Genomic DNA, 17671 nt, shown 5'->3' with positions numbered 1-17671 from the left:
CGAAAAAGTAAAATGATTTATATTAAGCAATCTAAAGATACACTTCAAGGAACTAGAAATGTAAGAACAAAACCCAAAGTTGGTAGAAGAAAGTAAATAATAAAGATCGAGTAGAATTAAAAAAGAGATTAGAGTTAAAAAGATCAATGAAACAAGGTTTTTTTGAAAATATAAACAAAATTGACAAATATTTAGCTAGATTAATACAAAAAGAGAAGACTCAAATAAAATCAAAAATAAAAAAGTAAATGTTACAACTCATACCACAGAAATAAAATGGATTATTATGTATCTATATGAATATCTATCTACCAAAAAACTTGACAATCTAGATGAAATGGATAAATTCTTGGACCCCATAGAACCTAACAAGATTGGATTATGAGGAAATAGACGATGGGAACAGACGAATAATGAGTAAAGAAATTGAATCAGTAATAAAAGTCTTCCATCAGAGAAAAGCCCAGGACATAATGGCTTCATGCTGACTTCTTGCCAAACACTTAAAGAAGAAGTAATACTAATTCTTTTCAAACTATTCCATAACATCAGAAAAGAGGAAACACTTCCAAACTGATGTTACAAGGCCAGCATCACCTTGATATCAAAACCAGACAAGAATACAACAAAAAAAGAAACTATAGGCTAATACCTCTGACGAACATAGATACAAAATTTCTCAACAAAATATTAACTGACTGAATTTAACAGCAAATTAAAAAGATTATTCACTATGATCAAGTAGGATTCATACCAGGAATGCAAGGATGGTTTACCATCAGCAAATCCGTAAGTGTGATATACTACATTAATGGAAAGAAAGACAAAAACCATATGATCATTTTAATACATTCAGAAGAAGCATTTGACAGAACTCAAAATCCAATTGCAAGAAATTCATCAAATTAGGAATAAAAGGTAGGTACCTCAACACAATAAAAGCCATATACAAGAAATCACCAGTTAACATCATACTGAATGGGAAGTTCCCTCTAATATCAGGAATAGGACAAGAATGCCCACTCTCACCACTTGTATTCAATGAAGTACAGGAAGTTGTAGCCAGAGAAATTAAGAGAAAGAAAGAAACAAAATGGAAAGGAGGAAATCAAATTGTCCCTGTTTGCAGATGATAAGATTTTATATATAACATATGGAAAACCCTAAAGATTCCACCAAAAAAAAATTATTAGAATTAAGAAATCTAACAGTCAATTCTAATCAGTTGTGGGACATCAAATGGACGTATACAAATCAGTAGCATTTCTATATGCTAACAGTGAACTATTTGAAAAAATATCAAGAAAGCAATCCCATTTACAATAGCTACGAAAAATAAGATACCTATGAATAAACTTAAGCAAGGAGGTGAAAGATCTCTATACTGAAAACTATACAACATTGATGAAATAAATTGAAGAGGACACAAATAAGTGAAGAGAGACTCCATGTTCACAGATTAGATTAATTCTTAAATTGTTAAAATGTCCATACTACCCAAAGCATTCTACCGATTTAATGCAATCCCTATCAAAAATACCAATGACATAGCCAGGCTCAGTGGCTTATGCCTGCAATCCCAGCACTTTGGGAGGCCAAGGCAGGCAGATCACAAGGTCAGGAGATCGAGACCATCCTGGCTAACACGGTGAAACCCCATCTCTACTAAAAATAGAAAAATTAGCCGGGCGTGGTGGCAGGCGCTTGTAGTCCCAGCTACTCAGGAGGCTGAGGCATGAGAATTGCCGGAACCCGGGAGGTGGAGCTTGCAGTGAGCCAAGATCGTGCCACTGCACTCCAGCATGGGCGACAGAGCCAGACTCCATCTCAAAAACAAAAACAAACAAACAAAAAAAAACCAATGACATTACTCACAGAAACAGGAAAAAAATTCTAAAATTCATCTGGAACCACAGAAGACTCCAAATAGCCAAAACAATTGTGAGCAAGAAGAATTAAACTGCAGGCATTGCACTTCTAAACATACTACAAAGCTATAATAACCAAAACAACATGGTACTTGGCATAAAAGTAGACACATACACCGATGGAAGAGAATAGAGATCCCAGAAATAAATTCACTCACCTACAGCCAATTGCCTTTTCATAAAGTTGATAAAAACACATATTGGGGAAAAATAGTCTCTTTAATAAATGGTGCCAGAAAATTGGATATCCACATGTAGAAGAATGAGATTAGACCTCTACCTCTCACTATATATAAAAATCACATCAAAATGGATTTAAAGATGTAAATGTAAAACCCAAAACTACAATACTAGAAGAAAGCGTAGAGAAAATACTTCATGATATTGGGCTAAGGAAGGATTTTTTAGGTGAGATCTCAAAAGCACAGGCAACAAAGTTAAAAATATGGGATTACATAAAACTAAAAAGCTTTTTCACAGCCAAAGAAACAAGAGAAAGAAGAGACAACCAACTACATGGAAGAAAATGTTGACAAACTATACATCTGACAGGAGTTAATATCTAGAATACAAAAGGAACAGCAAAAAAGCAAAATCCAATTTTAAATAGGCAAAAGATCTTAACAGATATTTCTCAAAAACATACTAATGTTCAACAGGTATATGAAAATATGCTCAACATCATTAACCATTTAAATATAAATGAAATGCAAATGAGATACCATCTCTCTCCAGTTAGGAGTATTATCAAATAGACAAAAGATAACAAGTATTGATGAGGATGTAAAAAAAGGGAATCCTTAACATGGTTAGTGGGAATATAAATAAGTATAACTATTACAGAAAACAGTAACGAGGCTCTACAAATAATTAAAATAGAACTACCATATGATCCAGCAATCCCACTACAGGATATATACCCAAAGTAAATGAAATCAATACATCAAAGAGATGTCTTAAGTTCCATGTTTACTGCAGTACTAGTCACAATAACCAAGACTTGGAATCAACCTACATGGCCAACAAGAAATACATAAAAAAGAATACATAAAGAAAATGTGTTATGTGTACACAATGGAATACTGTTCAGCCATAAAAAGAATAATATTCTGTCATTTGGGACAAAATGGGCAAACCGGAGGACATTTTGCTAAGTAAAATAACCAGACATACAAAGAAAAATACCACAGGATCTCATCCATATGTGGAATTTTAAAAAAGTTGATTTCAAATTAAATAGAAGTTGAGAATAGAAAGGTGGTTACCATAAATTGGGAGGGGATGGAGGAGAGAAGGATGGGGAGTTTGGTTAATGGGTAAAAGTTGCATTTAGACAGGAGAAATAAGTTCTGGTGTTCTACTGTGCAGGAGGGTGACTACAGTTAACAGTAAGTTACTGTATGTTATAAAATAGCTACAAGACTGGTTTTTGAATGTTGTCATCAAAAAGAAATGATAAACGCACAAGGTGTTGAATATGCTAACTACCTTAGTTTCATCATTATATGATGGAGATGTATCAAAAAATCAAATTGTATGTTTGCCTGTAATGTGTCAATTGAAAAAAAAATCCGTCACCAACACCAGTTAGCACGTACTGAATGCTTACTGTGTTCCACACACTGTACTATTAACTCTACACACCTGTGTAGTTCAGTACTCCCAACAGCACAGAACACCCGACATTATTACCCTATGTCACAGAGTTATAAGAGGATCCCTAGAACGATGAAGCAACATACCCAAAGCACTAGCTTACAACAGAAACCAGGATATATAGTTAGCTAGAAAACCTGTGTTTTTAATTACTCAACTGCATGGCTCTTGTTTGCTCTGCTTTCCCCAGGAAAGTCATGCATGTATGAGAGCTCAGTGACTACAGCCTACCTACATTTATTCCTCCTATATCTTTTCCAGAATAAAAGTTTCCAAATAATTGAGCTTCTAGTCTTTTTGCCATACTATTCAAGATCCCTTGAATGTGCTCAAGGTTGTCATTGTCCTAAAAACTGAATAGGTGGGTGTGGTTACCCAGAGAAAAATTTTTAAAATTGTTCTGAATCCACAAGTAAAGCTACTACATGTAAGAGACATATGTTTTTAGGTCTCTACTGCTTATTTCTACTCAACTTGCTATCAACTTAAATAATTGACTTTTTACATAGCGTTTACTTATATTTCTTATTATAGTCATTCATTCTTCCTTCCATTTTTTTTTCTTTTTCTATACAAATGGAAACTAAAGCTTAGAGAGAAAACATACTTGAATACAGTCACTCAGGTCCTAAGTGGTCCTGATAAGGATAAAACCCAGCTATGTTAGATGCTACCATGAAATGTGCAACCAGATTCAAACCTCCCAAGAGTTTATACAGTCTGACGACTCAAAAAGACAAACTTCTCATTATGCTGAAAATGAAACTGCCTAGACTTGTCATTCCACACCATATGGCTGAATCCCAGCTGACAAGAAGCTCATTTCTGCAACCCACTGGGCTCATTTCACTGAGTAGGTTGATGCAAGATTTGTGGGGTGGTCATTTCCAAGTCTTTTTAGCATTGACAGCAGCAGTGATATTTATTTTGATGCTTCCTTTCTACATTTCACATAAAAAAGCAAATGTTTCTAATGATGAAGAGAGACAGATTTTATCCTACATTATGCTCTAAATGAAATATCACAAACATAGCTGCAAACAACAACGAAAATACCCACCTGCTTTGAAGTGACCAAAACCTACAATCATTTCCCAGTCTTCAGTCTAAGTGAATGTGGGGGTGGGGTAGGGTGAGGTTAAGTTCTGAAGTGATACCATCACAGAGTTTTGGATGTTAAGATTAAGCCAAAGTGTCTGGACGTTTAAAATTATCCTGTGCCATTGCAAAGTCAGATTTTAAAGTGGTGAAGTGACTCATGATGCACCAAGGAATTAACAGGAAGTGCCAAATTCACTTGCATAGAATGATCTGGGTGTGAGATGACACCACTTTTTCCCCTAGGCATTTTTGTTTTACAGCTGGTACAGCAAAGTATTTTTTTTTTTTGAGACAGAGTCTCACTATATTGCCCAGGCTGGAGTGCAGTGGCACGATCTTGGCTCACTGTAACCTCCGCCACCTGGGTTCAAGCAATTCTCCTGCCTCAGCCTCCCCAGTAGCTGGGATTACAGCTGTGTGACACCACACCTGGATAATTTTTATATTTTTAGTAGAGACGGGGTTTCACCATGTTGGTCAGGCTGGTCTTGAAATCGTGACCTCATGATCCACCTGCATTGGGCTCCCAAAGTGCTGGGATTACAGATGTGAGCCACTGCGCCTGGCCCAAAGTGCTCTTAAACATGAGGATAGCTCGAAGTCTCTGGGTTTCCCTCCATACCAGCCAAGAATTAAAATAGAAAATGCCATTTCTACAAAAAGAGGAAAGCATAAATTGTGAAAATAGGAAAAGTCTTAGGAACATATTTACATGTAGTGAAGTGCACTGAGGCTGGAGTCTATAGGCAGGGATTTGAACATGGGCCCTTCCACTTACTGGCACTTGATCCTGGGCAATGTTCCCCTTCTGAAAATGAGACCAGATAGAGGCCACAGCAAGTATAGGGCTTTAAGGTAAAGCCCTCTATGTCCAACATGCCTGGTTGGGAATTCTAGCTGTCAGCCATGCTTTGGTTCACCTTTCCCTATGGCTCAGCTCAATTGTGTCAACTGTAAAACAGGGGTGATAAAAACGGTGTCTACCCCACAAGGTGTTTCTGAGGTGTAAATATAATACTGCATATCAAGCATAGTACCTAAATCATAGCAAGTAATCAATAGACCTTTTATAAAAAGAGTATCCACACAAGGGGTTTTAAAAAATAAGTTATAAGCGGTCCCCAGAGGACACAGAGGGGGAAAAGAATCAAACTATACTAAGACTCCAATGTCTCAAGTCTCCCCTTTCAAATCCTCACCGACATGGTTTGGCTGTGTCTCCGCTCAAATCTGATCTTGAATTGTAGCAACCATAGTCCCCACGTGTCATGGAAAGAACCCAGTTGGAGATAATTGAATCATAGGGGTGGGTTTTTCCTATGCTGTTCTTGTGATCGTGAATAAGTCTCATGAGATCTGATGGTTGCATAAAGGGCAGTTTTCCTGCATATGCTCTCTTGCCTGCCTCCATGTAAAATGTGTCTTTGTTCTTCCTTTGCTTTCTGTCATGATTGTGAGGCCTCTCCAGCCATTTGGAACTGTGAGTCCATTAAACCTCTTTTTCTTTATAAATTACCCAGTCTAGGGTATGTCTTTATTAGCAGGGTGAGAACAGACTAATATACTCGCCTATAACCCAGAGAAATCTTGGTCTTTCATCTATTTTATTTATTGGGACTATGTATGAAATTTTATTTTTAAAAGCTTCGGTCACTGCAAAACATTGTATAAAAATGTCTTCTCTAGGTAACTCTAATTTTACAGATATAAAAAAGCAAGGCCCTGAAAGAAAAAGGGAGTTGTTTCAGATCATGCCACAGGTAAACCACTGACCAGGGATTAGACTGCACCTGGCTTTATCATCTCTGCACCCTGCATTTTTGCCTCCATTAAGCCCCATAAGAATGGTCACTTCCATCTTTTGACTATGCTGAGCTCATGATGGCCAGGATGAGACTGGGACGGGACAGTATAATGGGGACAGTAAGAGTGTTAAGGAAGTCAGGGGCAAATACTAGTGGGAGAGTCGGGGGCGAGGTGATGGAATATGTGTGCACACACGTACATATGCGTGCATTTGACCATGATAGGCATTCAGGATCCACTGAATTTGAGAGGCTGGCAGAATATCCAGATGAAGAAGATCCAGAATTCAAGGAAGATACCAGACTGGAGATGAAGCTCTAAGAGTCATCCAGAAAGGAAATTAGACATGTATGTGTACTGAGAGAGGAAGAAAGAAATAGACCAGACAAGCTGACTGTGGGAAGAGGTAAAGACCAAGAAAAAATACAGGAGTAATGGAAGATAAAGAAGATGCAAAGTGCAAATAATAATGCAGAGATAAATATAATTTCAGGTAAATGTACCTTATAATAATACTAATAATTTAAGATGATAACACCTAGCACTTATTGGACACTTAGTATTTTAGGCAACTCAGTACTTTACATAGATGATTTCATTCAATCTTTTTAGCAGTCTCAGAAGATAGATACTTCTATTATACCAATTTTATAAACAGGTAAGCAAGCAGGCACAGAGAGATTAGATACTTTGCTTAAGGTTACACAGCTAGCAAAGGATAGAAATTGGGTTAAAAACAGGTTAATTCTAGAGCCTGAGATTTTAATCACTATGCTACAGTGAATCTCAGGGAGCTAAAGAAGGAAAAGTAGCATTAGCATTAATAGTAATAGTAGTATAAGTAGTAACAGCAGCAGCAGCACCTACTGTTGACTGAGCACTATTTTGTGCTAGGGGCTCTGATAAGTGGATGTAACAGAGTCTCATTTAACCTTAGGGACAACTCGAGATGGGAGATGTTCTTAGCCTTATTGAGCAGAAAAGGAAACTGGCTCAGTGATGCCAGCAACTTGCCCAAAGTCACAAAACTAGTGGGTCAGCAGGAATTAAAAACCCAGTCAGCTGGAGTTCTAGGATCCTTAAATCACCATGCTAGATCATTTCAGCGTACAGCCATAAAAGATTCATTTGCTATGTGCTCAAATTCAATAATTCCAACAGTGGGATCATAGAAATTTCTGCAAACATTTTTAATAACGAATTCTCAGTGTTTTCACCAGAGCTTCTAATTCAGTAAATCAGAGTTGGAACTATGAACCTAAACCCTTCCAAAGTTTCCTAGATGATTCTTCAGTTGCAACCAGGTTTAGGAATCACTGCATCATGTATGTAATTCTGGAATGCGTCAAGCACGCCTGCCAGTCTGTGAGTACAGGATGTGCTAAATGAGACTTCTTTGGATGAGCACTCATTTTCACACAAAGCTCAGTGTTGAAAGATGTGCCAAAAAGACTTGACAGCTTGAGAAATTTCCACTAGGGGACCAGACTCAGGGAGGTTCAACTGCCTTGCTTTAAAAGAATCCAGGAAACTGGCCTAAATCACTCTTCTAGACACCATTTGTCTTAGTCAGTTCAGGCTGCTGTAACAAAGTACCATAGCCTGGGTGGCTTATAAACAACAGAAATTGATTTCTCACAGTTCTGGAGGCTTAAAGTCTGAGATCAGATACCAGCCTGGTCAGGTTCTGGTGAGGCTCCTATTCCAGGTTGCAGACTGCTGACTTCTTGTACCCTCTCATGTCAGAGAGGGATCTCTGGTCTTCTCATCCCTTTGGAAGGACACTAATCCCATTCATGAGGGCTCCACCCTCATGACTTAATTACCCCTCAAGGCTCCACCTCCTAATACCATTATCTTGGGAGTTAGGATTTCGATATATGAATTTTGGGAGGACACATCCTGTTCGTAACACCATTTTGCTTCTCCTCTAAAATGTACACAGTAGCATCAAACAAGTTAAATGATTCAAGTTTCCTTACCTAAAACTCGTAATCTTTCAGCTCCTACTACCACTTCATTATTGTCTGCAGAGAAGAGCAATTTTCCAGACACAGTTTTTACCTCAAATTTTTTACCATAAGCTTCTACGGCTTTTGGACCTGAGAGATATAGAGAGATAGAGAGATAGAGAGGAGAGAGGAGAGAGAGAGAGAGAGAAAACACCATTAGTCTCATCGCTTTGACTACAAAAAGCTTTTCATAGAACACACATATTTAACAAGATTGTATGAGACTTCAATGGTCAGTGGACTGGTTTTCAAAAGCTGACCATGAAAATCAGTCTCATGACTTTAGCCAGGTCTTGTCAATTACTTTTAGTAATATATTCTTGGGCTATAATTTTGAAGACCAGCAAGCCCTTCCTCCAAACTAATCCTTGACTGTGATTTCCCACAGCTAACCACGAAATTGCTGTCAAATAGTTGTGGATTTTTGCTTGCATTTACCAAGGCACCAGAGGCTCAACACTTCTCGAGGCAATCACATATCTTTGGCCCTCCCTAATTATCAGAAATAACTTTTTAAAATTCAGCTGAAATGTGTTTAACTTTGTACCCTTAACCCACTGGCTGCATTTGACACCAAGAGAAATTTATTTCCTTAGTATATAGATCATTTCATAGCAGAAATGGTTATTGTAATTAATTGCCTTAGAAGTTGTTCAGTCTTTTATATTAGGATTTTGTTCAGTGAAAACTAAATTTAGATGGTTTATCAGATGACAACAGATGCTGTTCTTGAATGTGGAGTTGTAATACTGCACAAGGAAATCAAGCCCGATTCCATAGCATCTATGTTCTGATGGAGACACACCAATATACATTTAAAATTTTATTATTAAACCAGAAAACTGCAGAAAGATTTAGGTACCATGGAAAAAGTAAACCAGGTTGATGAGCTAGAATTTCTAAAAGAAGAAAACATTCCAATCTATCTGAGCTGGATCTACTGGATCTACCTGAATACCTGAATTTCATGGGGTTCTCAAAAGCTGGTCTACAGAAATACACAGGAATAATCCAGGAGTATAATCATTCTCACTGAACCTAGCTCAGATCGAAAGAAATTCATCTTTTCATCTAGAAGTTCCTACAGAAAAATATTTGAGGGTAGAGTCTAGAAATCTTATACTTTTTCCAAAATTGTTCAGAAGATCTGACATGGAATTGTTTTCTTTCTGGTATTTTTCAAGAGTGTCACTTCATAATAAATAGCAATGAGAGAGTCCCCAGTGTCTTCCAGCCAAAGACCACTAGGAACACACCTGCTGTTGAACAAATTGGGTTTATTACTCATTGCAGTGAGGGACACCACACACCATAAGGAAAACCATAGGGCATCTCAGAAAGAAGTCATGAGAAAGGACTTATCAGAGGATGTGACCTTATATTAACTTACTTTGGGGAACGTTTAAGGAAATAAGGCTCTACCCTGGATTAAATACTATCAGGAAATGGGAGTAAATCTTATCTAGAAGAAAGACAGACCAGGGAAATGCTAAAAATGTGGTGAATAAAGAAACAGAGTCACTCTTACTAGCCAGGATAGGGGGATGTTTGGTCTTTTTTGTGGTCTGGACAATGTTGATAGTTTTGCTATGTACACACATGACCAGAGTTGTGTTTGTGTGTTTGTGTTGTTTTGTCTTGATCCATCATGGCCACTGAACAGCCTTGTCTGGTGCGCGTGTTCTGAAAAATTACATTGAAGCAGGAGAATGCTAAGGCTGGGCTGATAGTGCCAACCAGCCACTGGGCATCTGGGGTGGCTTTTCTCTTTGTCAAGACTGTCGGACTAGGAATCAGAAGACATGAATTATTTCCCAACTCATTCTTATTCTGTGGTAACGTGATTTGGGGCAAATCATTTGATCTTTCTGAACCTCAGTTTCTGCATCTATAACATTGGACTATCACTGCCTACTGTATCTACGTTATAGAAAGTTTGAAAGAATCAAATGACATTGTGTTTATAAAAAGAAATCTATGGGTGGTAAAGTGCTGTGAGTGTAGGAAACCACTCCTGTGGACATCACCACTCTTGTGGACATCGCCATTCTACTGCAATGGGACAACACATGGAAAAGAATGCATGATGAGTACTTATTAGTGCACTTTCCTTACTCACATAATCACATCTATTAAGCAGACCTCATCCCTTGCCAGTGTGTCCACACCAGCCCTCCAACACAAAGAAGGACATTGGAAAGGCTCCCTAATGAGTAGGAGATTGAAACAGCAGAGATAGGACAGCACTTCCAAGCATCATGGAACCCGGAAGTCATCTTATCTGACCACTTTGATGCTGCAGGTGAGGAGAACAAATGGCGGCAAGGCGGAGGGCTCTCGCAAGGTTAGAGACAATGGCAGGTCTTGGTCTGGAATGGAGCTCTGAGAATTATTCCACAGAAGGAAAGGGGCATTTATTTGTCTAGGAAGGAGAAGGGGGCTGGGGCCAGTACATCTGGAACAGCCAGGAAATAAGCTCTGTGAGGATAAGGAGAAATAGAAAACTGGAGACAAGGGCCAGAAGGAAATCTTGAAAGAGCTGAGATGTCCAATGAGGGATTTGGCTTCAGCTTTTCTGCAAAGGCTAAGATGTAGCTATCTTCTTGATGGCATCAAAACCTTGAATAAAATCTATATTATATTGTCAATGCTTTAAGGTTATTACTTTATTTTTGTGAGGAGGGAGATTGAGAATGGGAAGGTAATGAAGTACTAATGAATGAATGAATGACCTCAGGATGGGCACAGGGCGAGCAGTTTGCCCATTTTTGTTCCATTCATATAAAAAAGCAGTTGTATAACTTGGGGACACACATGCTTGGACTTCTCCTCTGTGGACCTGGGCAATATCATCATCCTGGTCCCTGAGGAGTTAAGGACACCTTCCTGTGTTACTTTGAACTCATGAACAGCTGTGAGACATACAGAAGCATATACTAAAGGACTATAGCAGTATAGAAAGTATGCTTCAGCAATCAGAAAACACAAAGTACAATTAAGTTATCTTGCTTCTCAGGGCTTCACAGAAGATAAAGTGGAATTCACCAAGAGCCACAACCCTTTGGGTATCTGAAACTCAGTAATTGGTAGTTTTAGCCAAAACCCCACAGAGCAACTGCTGGCTCAGTGGTGCAGACGGCTTGTCCTTTGTTGATTTCACCTGGGGCTGCCAAATTCCCTGGACATGGCTGGAATCCTTAAAAATGACTCTAGAGAAAAATGCAAATGGAGCTGGAGACAGCTCAGGAGGTCACATGTTGAACTCATTGTTCCTCTCTGGGAAGAAAAAAACCACTATTCCTAATGTGAAACTAATCTTGAATTAATCCCCCTCTGTGTAGTCTATGTGTGGAGTGCCTCCTTAATTAATCTCCTAAACAGGGAGGAGAACTGGAGCCCCATCAAAATGCATCAACAGTCTCCATGAATCCGGGAGGTGCAAAGGCCTGGTGGCCTTCAAGCCTAATTTCTCTTCCCAACTCTCTTAATACTAGATAATACTAGAACCCTTCCCCACTCCCTCATGATGCTGTCCAAAGCATCTCCACTGCTTTCCTCTATGTAGGTAGGAGGGTTCCCCATTCAGACCCACTACTGAGATACTAAATCAGCAGCCTGCCTTATGGTCAAATAGGCATTCGTGATCTAATTTGAGAACTTAACTATCATGCGAAGCATTGTTTCCTGTGAAAAGACTTCCTGGACATCTAACATTAGAATTTCTAATGGGTTTTTGAGACATTCTTTAGGTAAACAGAATTCTTTATTCCTCAGGATAGCCTTTGTAGACCTCACTGCTTAGAAGACAGGAGTGATTTGTTTTCCAATAAGTACAGCACCCAGCACAACAGGCATTAGGAGGTATTGTCTGCTGGGATGGCTGGGTGCTTTTCCACTGTGTGCATTAATGTAATGTAAAAGGAGAGTATTGAAGGAAAACTTTTAAGGGTGTATTGTTGCATGTGTGTATGTGTGTATGTGTGTTTAGAATGATGTTTTAAACATATCTAATGTCTTCTCTAGAATTCATCATAGGGAGACAGAGAACAAATACCAAATACCACTGGAGGGATAGAGTCAAGAATAGTGACACAGGAGGAGGGAGAAGGAGGAAGAAACAAGGGAAGAGAGGAAGAAGATGAGAGGAGAGAAGGGGAAGGAGAGGGATAAAGGCGTGGTAGGAGAGAGGGGAAGGAATAGGGAGAGAAGGGGAGGGGAAAAGGGATGTCAGAAGGGTAGGGAGAGAAGGGAGAGGAAGAGTGGGGGGGAAAAAAGAGACTGATTCACTCTTTTGCTGAATAATAGTCATTTGGGCAGTTCCAGCTTTATCAAAACAAAATCTCAAGTAAACCAAATCTCCCACTACAAATAAATGGGAAATGATCAACAGGCTAAATAAGTTCCTTTTGAATGTGAAAATCTGGGAGCTGGAGGTTGGATTTATTACCCTCCTGGAGGCAATTTTCACACACGCTGCTTAAATCATTGCTTACTGAAGCTGTTTATTTAATTATTTAGCACTGTGACTGTGGGCCAGATGTTATATAAGCAAGGCGGAAGATCCAGTCACACGCTGAAACAACATGTTTATGGATTATGGGCTCTGCCGGGCAGCAGTTCCTTCAATCCCTGAGTTTCTTGATTGGCGGATGGTCCAAGTCACCCACTGGCTATGAATCTCTAGACATCTACATGCAGCACTCCAGGGGCAGAGTGGGAGTGAGGCTCCCTCCCCAGGAGTGAAGACTATGGGCACAAAGGTACCTGTTTCCCCATGGCTTATTAGTGGGTTCCAGACATTTTATTCACAATAACAGTAATGTTTCAAGGCATTTGGGTAACTGGCTTCTCAAAATGTCCATCTGTATACTTTACTCTTAGCCCTGAAGCCAAACAAATGGCATTTTCTGTCTGTAAGTATAATAATGCCATTCACACATACATTCCTTTTCCCTTCCACTGTGGGGGTGCATAATGCCTCCCTGTTCACTGCTTACAGAGTGGGCATCGATTGTGCTGCTCAACACGTTACCAAATCACGAGGTCCATGTTTATCATTATAATCATTATTGTGAATAACCAGTCCTTGTTTAGATTTCAGGAATTTGTAGTTTAAAACACAGTGGGTGCTTTCCACAGCTGTTAGGCACAGATCTGCTGTATTAAAAGAAATTACACACAAACATATTCAGTAAAGATACATCCACATCCTGCAATTGAGTTAGGTTCAAAGTCAGCACGTACAGCAAATATGGCATGGGTTCAAACTATAGTTAAAAATCCCTTTCACAGCCCATAAAGTATGGTCCCTGGCTTTATAGATACTGCATTCTTCTCTCAACCAATCCAACACAGCCTGTTTTTCCTCCAGCATTGGAGCAAGAAGCGTTTCTTTGGCTGAGCACCTGATGAAGCAGCTGGTTTATATTTAGGGGCCATGTTCTATGAAAATCTGCTTAGAAAATTTTTTTTTCTTACCCCACTAAGTAGGTATCATTAGATTTCATAAGTTTAATATGTGTACGGATGGGATTCTACCCTCTAGTAGAATCATGGAACACATGCTACATTCTCTTTCTTAACAATGTGTTAGCACACTTTATTTTCAGGTTCATATGGTGTTTCCTTTGACCATTAATTTTGTATTCTGAGTGCCTCGCATGGGCTAGGCACTGCTAAGTTCTCCTTTTTCTTACCTGTTATAAGCTGAGTTAGCACTTTAGTCTGGTCATTGAGAATGTTCACTGTAACATTTCTGGCAGACTTGAAGTACAGGGCATTACCCTTCAATAAGAAAATAAGAGAAAGACATGAAAATTATAGATTTCTAAACAAAAAGAACGTCATTACAACTCTCCAAGGGGCTGAAATGGCTTTAGCCAAGTTCCAATCAATGTGTCTTTACTCAAAAACTCCAAATGTTTAAAGATCCCTATGTACATGATAATTAACTAGCATGTATCTAAAACAGATTTCTTCCAAAGAAATGCACACATACACACACACACACACACACACACACACACACACACACACACATTCACACAATATAGATTCCCCCAGAACACACTCACATTATTATGGTTGAATCAGAGAAAATTAAGACACAAAGCCCATTAGATCTTACTGAAAATATTAGTCTTGGTACACAGAATGATCAGAAATGAATGATAATCTCCTAATGTCATCCTTTCTTCAAAAGACCCATGCAGAGTCCTTATAGAAGAGCAGGAAGGTTCTGTAAAATACCCAAGATCTGCCCCTCAGGCATACCCACCAACTATAAGAAGCCTTTGTAGAGATGTTTGCAATGCATGTATACAAAACCCAGGAGATCTGATGTCCCCAAGTATGCCTCTGCCTCCGTTTTCTTCCTTTTCTTGTCTCCAGATTCCTTTTCCTCTAGGCCGTCTGTGCCTGTATCTACTCTGCCCTTTATCTAAAGGGCTCCCCAACTTTTTCACACAGTGGTATACATTTCTGGGCATGACTCAGAATAGGGCTTGGCACACTTTTTATTGAAAGTCCTGAGACTGAATATTTCAGGCTTCATGGGATGTATGTCCCTGTTGTAACTACTCAACTCTGCTGTTTTGGTGTAAACCTTGCCTTAGGCCATATGTAAACAAAGAGGGTATGACTGTATTTCATTAAATATTATTCATGGAAAATGACATCTAAATTTCATAAAATTTTAATTTTATATTTAAAATTTAATATAATCTGAATATGCCATGAGATATTCTTTTTGTGTTTTGTCTCCCCCTCCCATCACTTAAAAACATGAAAACCATTCTTAGATCACTGGTGATACAAGAAGAGGCAGAGGGTTGAATGTAGCTCAAAGGCCACTGCGTGCCAACCCTTGGTTTAGAAGTTGTCATTTTCTTAGAGTAAACTAAAGCCATAAATTAAAGGATGAATCTCTGACACAGAACATGGAAAAAGGAATCTGGTAGCCATTCCTGGCTTTTGGAACCTTTGTCACTATCTGGTATATACCCGCCTGAAAATTCAATAACAGCTCAATGCTTTGAGCCCCAAATACATAAAAATCATTGTCCTACAAGTTGTGAGCAAGCAGAAGACAGGCAAAGCTCAGTCTTTACCTTCTAAGTCTTATATTCTAATGGAGACCAGGAGATGGTCACAAATATGCTAGCCAGAGAATAGCAAGAGTGATTTCGGAGCTATGAGATGCTTGGGGGACTTCCCTGAAGGGTGAGATTATTCTCAGCTTGGGGCTGTGGAGCGGGAAGCAAAGAAGAATTCCTGAAGGAATGAACACTTGGGCTAAGCCTTGAAAAGAATAGACACAATTTTATCAAGTTGAAATGAAAAAAGAAAGTCATAGAGGTAAGAAAATTGTGGGCTGTCTAATGTCTTTTTCATTCTAAAACTGGTGGGGATGCAGACTGGATTGGCCAGCCCAGTCCAGTCACCTGCACATGGCAGAATGGGAGCCAACACCCATCCCCAGGTGGCTTTCAAAAGTGGAGGAAAGGGGAGGGAATATGATATCACTTCAATCAAGATTTATGCTCTCCTGGTATGAAAGGTGCAGATTTTGATATTTGTATTTGATAGCAACCATATCATCACAGCCTGTTTTGATGTGATGTGCCTGACAGAAGTTACTTACCTTAATAATCCTACAGTGTAGTATATTTTCCTTGCTCTCTGAAGAGCTAACAATCTGATCTGGGAATTCAGATAAATAGTGAAAACCACGTGACAGCACACAACAACTCCCACATTCAGGAAAGGCTTTGAACTCTTAGCGTGGCTGGAATCCTGAGGGGAGACTTGCCAGAGGAAAACTTGGCTTATTTTCACCTTTCCTCCTAACAAAAGGGCAGGCTGGTCACAGCAGCACTGTTTCTATCTAACACTAACTTAGGTAACAAGTGAGACTGACCTTGTAAAGTAAAGGTTCAGAGTGTGAGCTCTGGAGGCAAAAATTTAGGCTTTATAACAACTCCACTTCTATGGCAATTGTGTGGCCTTGAGTAAATCATTTCTCTTTTAGTTTCTGTTTAGTTTCTGCATCTGTGAAATGAAGTTAAAGGCTACATAATGATGTTGAAAAAAAGACTCCCCAAAATAGAGAAAAATGTGTGTAAAGTACCTGAAATGACTCTACAAACACTTTAAAACTATAAACAAACAAACAAAAGCTACATGAGGAGAGCTCCTTAGAGAAATGGCTGGCACAAGAAATCCTCAACAGGAGGCTGCAGCATCTTTTAATACCAGAAAGGAAGTGTTTAAAAAACAAAAAACCAAAACCTTACAATCATAGGGGTATGTCAAAGTGACACAGAAGACAACTGAAAGAGCTTTCAACAGCTAAAGCTGAAAGCATTTGAGGAACAAAACAAATAATGCAGTATTGTATTATAACCCAGAGCATAAAATAAATATCCATGAGTCTATACAAATATAAATGAACAGATAAATGAGGTTGAATAGTCAAATCTACCCAGACAGAGGAATTCCAAAAAATCTACATAGATTAAATCCTCACTCCTTAATGGTGATCTGTGCCTAGTATCTTCATTTCAAAGAGCACCGTATAGAAAGGGGAAATAAAAGAGTAATTTTACATTTGAGATATCTGACCAACACTACCTCAGCCAGCTAACCAAAATCAACATCAAGACTGGTATATCATGTTGATAGCATGCACCCTTGATATGATAAAAAGACAATGGCACTTTGCCTCTGTGGTCTTCCTCCTCAACATCCATAATCCCCATTTAAACATGAGGAAATAGCAAATATCAATTCATGGCCATTTTACAAAATACCTTATCAGTACCCTTCAAAACCGTCGAGGTCATCAAAACCAAAGAAAATCTGAGACACCATCACAGCCAAGAGCGTAGGGAGATATGAGAACTATACATAAGGTGGTTTCCGGGATACAATCCTTGGACAGAAAAAGGATATTACTTTAAAAAAAAACACCAAAGTAATCGAAATAAAGGGTGGACTTTAGTTAATAATAATGTATCATTATTGGTTCATTAATTGTGACAAAATTTACCTACTAATATTAGATGTTAATAGGAAAGCCTGACTTTGGGATGTATAGAAACACCCTTGTACTCGCTTCACAGTTTTATGGTACATATAAAACTATGATAAAATACAAAGTTTTTTTAT

General features: G+C 38.7%; 1 protein-coding gene across 3 annotated transcripts in view; it reads right to left on the bottom strand.

Moving 5' to 3' along the window:
• SGCD (sarcoglycan delta) overlaps positions 1 to 17671 on the bottom strand; it is a 1041370-nt gene that overhangs the window by 157034 nt on the left and 866665 nt on the right. For all 3 annotated transcript variants that reach the window (XM_055387285.2, XM_055387286.2, XM_004042887.5), the window contains 2 exons: positions 14200 to 14287; positions 8474 to 8593 (listed from right to left, as the gene is read on the bottom strand). In XM_055387285.2, the coding sequence (XP_055243260.1) occupies positions 8474 to 8593; positions 14200 to 14287 (208 nt within the window). The remainder of the gene's footprint in view (positions 1 to 8473; positions 8594 to 14199; positions 14288 to 17671) is intronic.

This window comes from Gorilla gorilla, chromosome 4 (genome assembly GCF_029281585.2).
Source record: "Gorilla gorilla gorilla isolate KB3781 chromosome 4, NHGRI_mGorGor1-v2.1_pri, whole genome shotgun sequence".
NCBI lineage: Eukaryota > Metazoa > Chordata > Mammalia > Primates > Hominidae > Gorilla > Gorilla gorilla.
The sequence above is the reverse complement of the archived record's forward strand: the minus strand, read 5'-3'. Positions and strand labels throughout refer to the sequence as shown.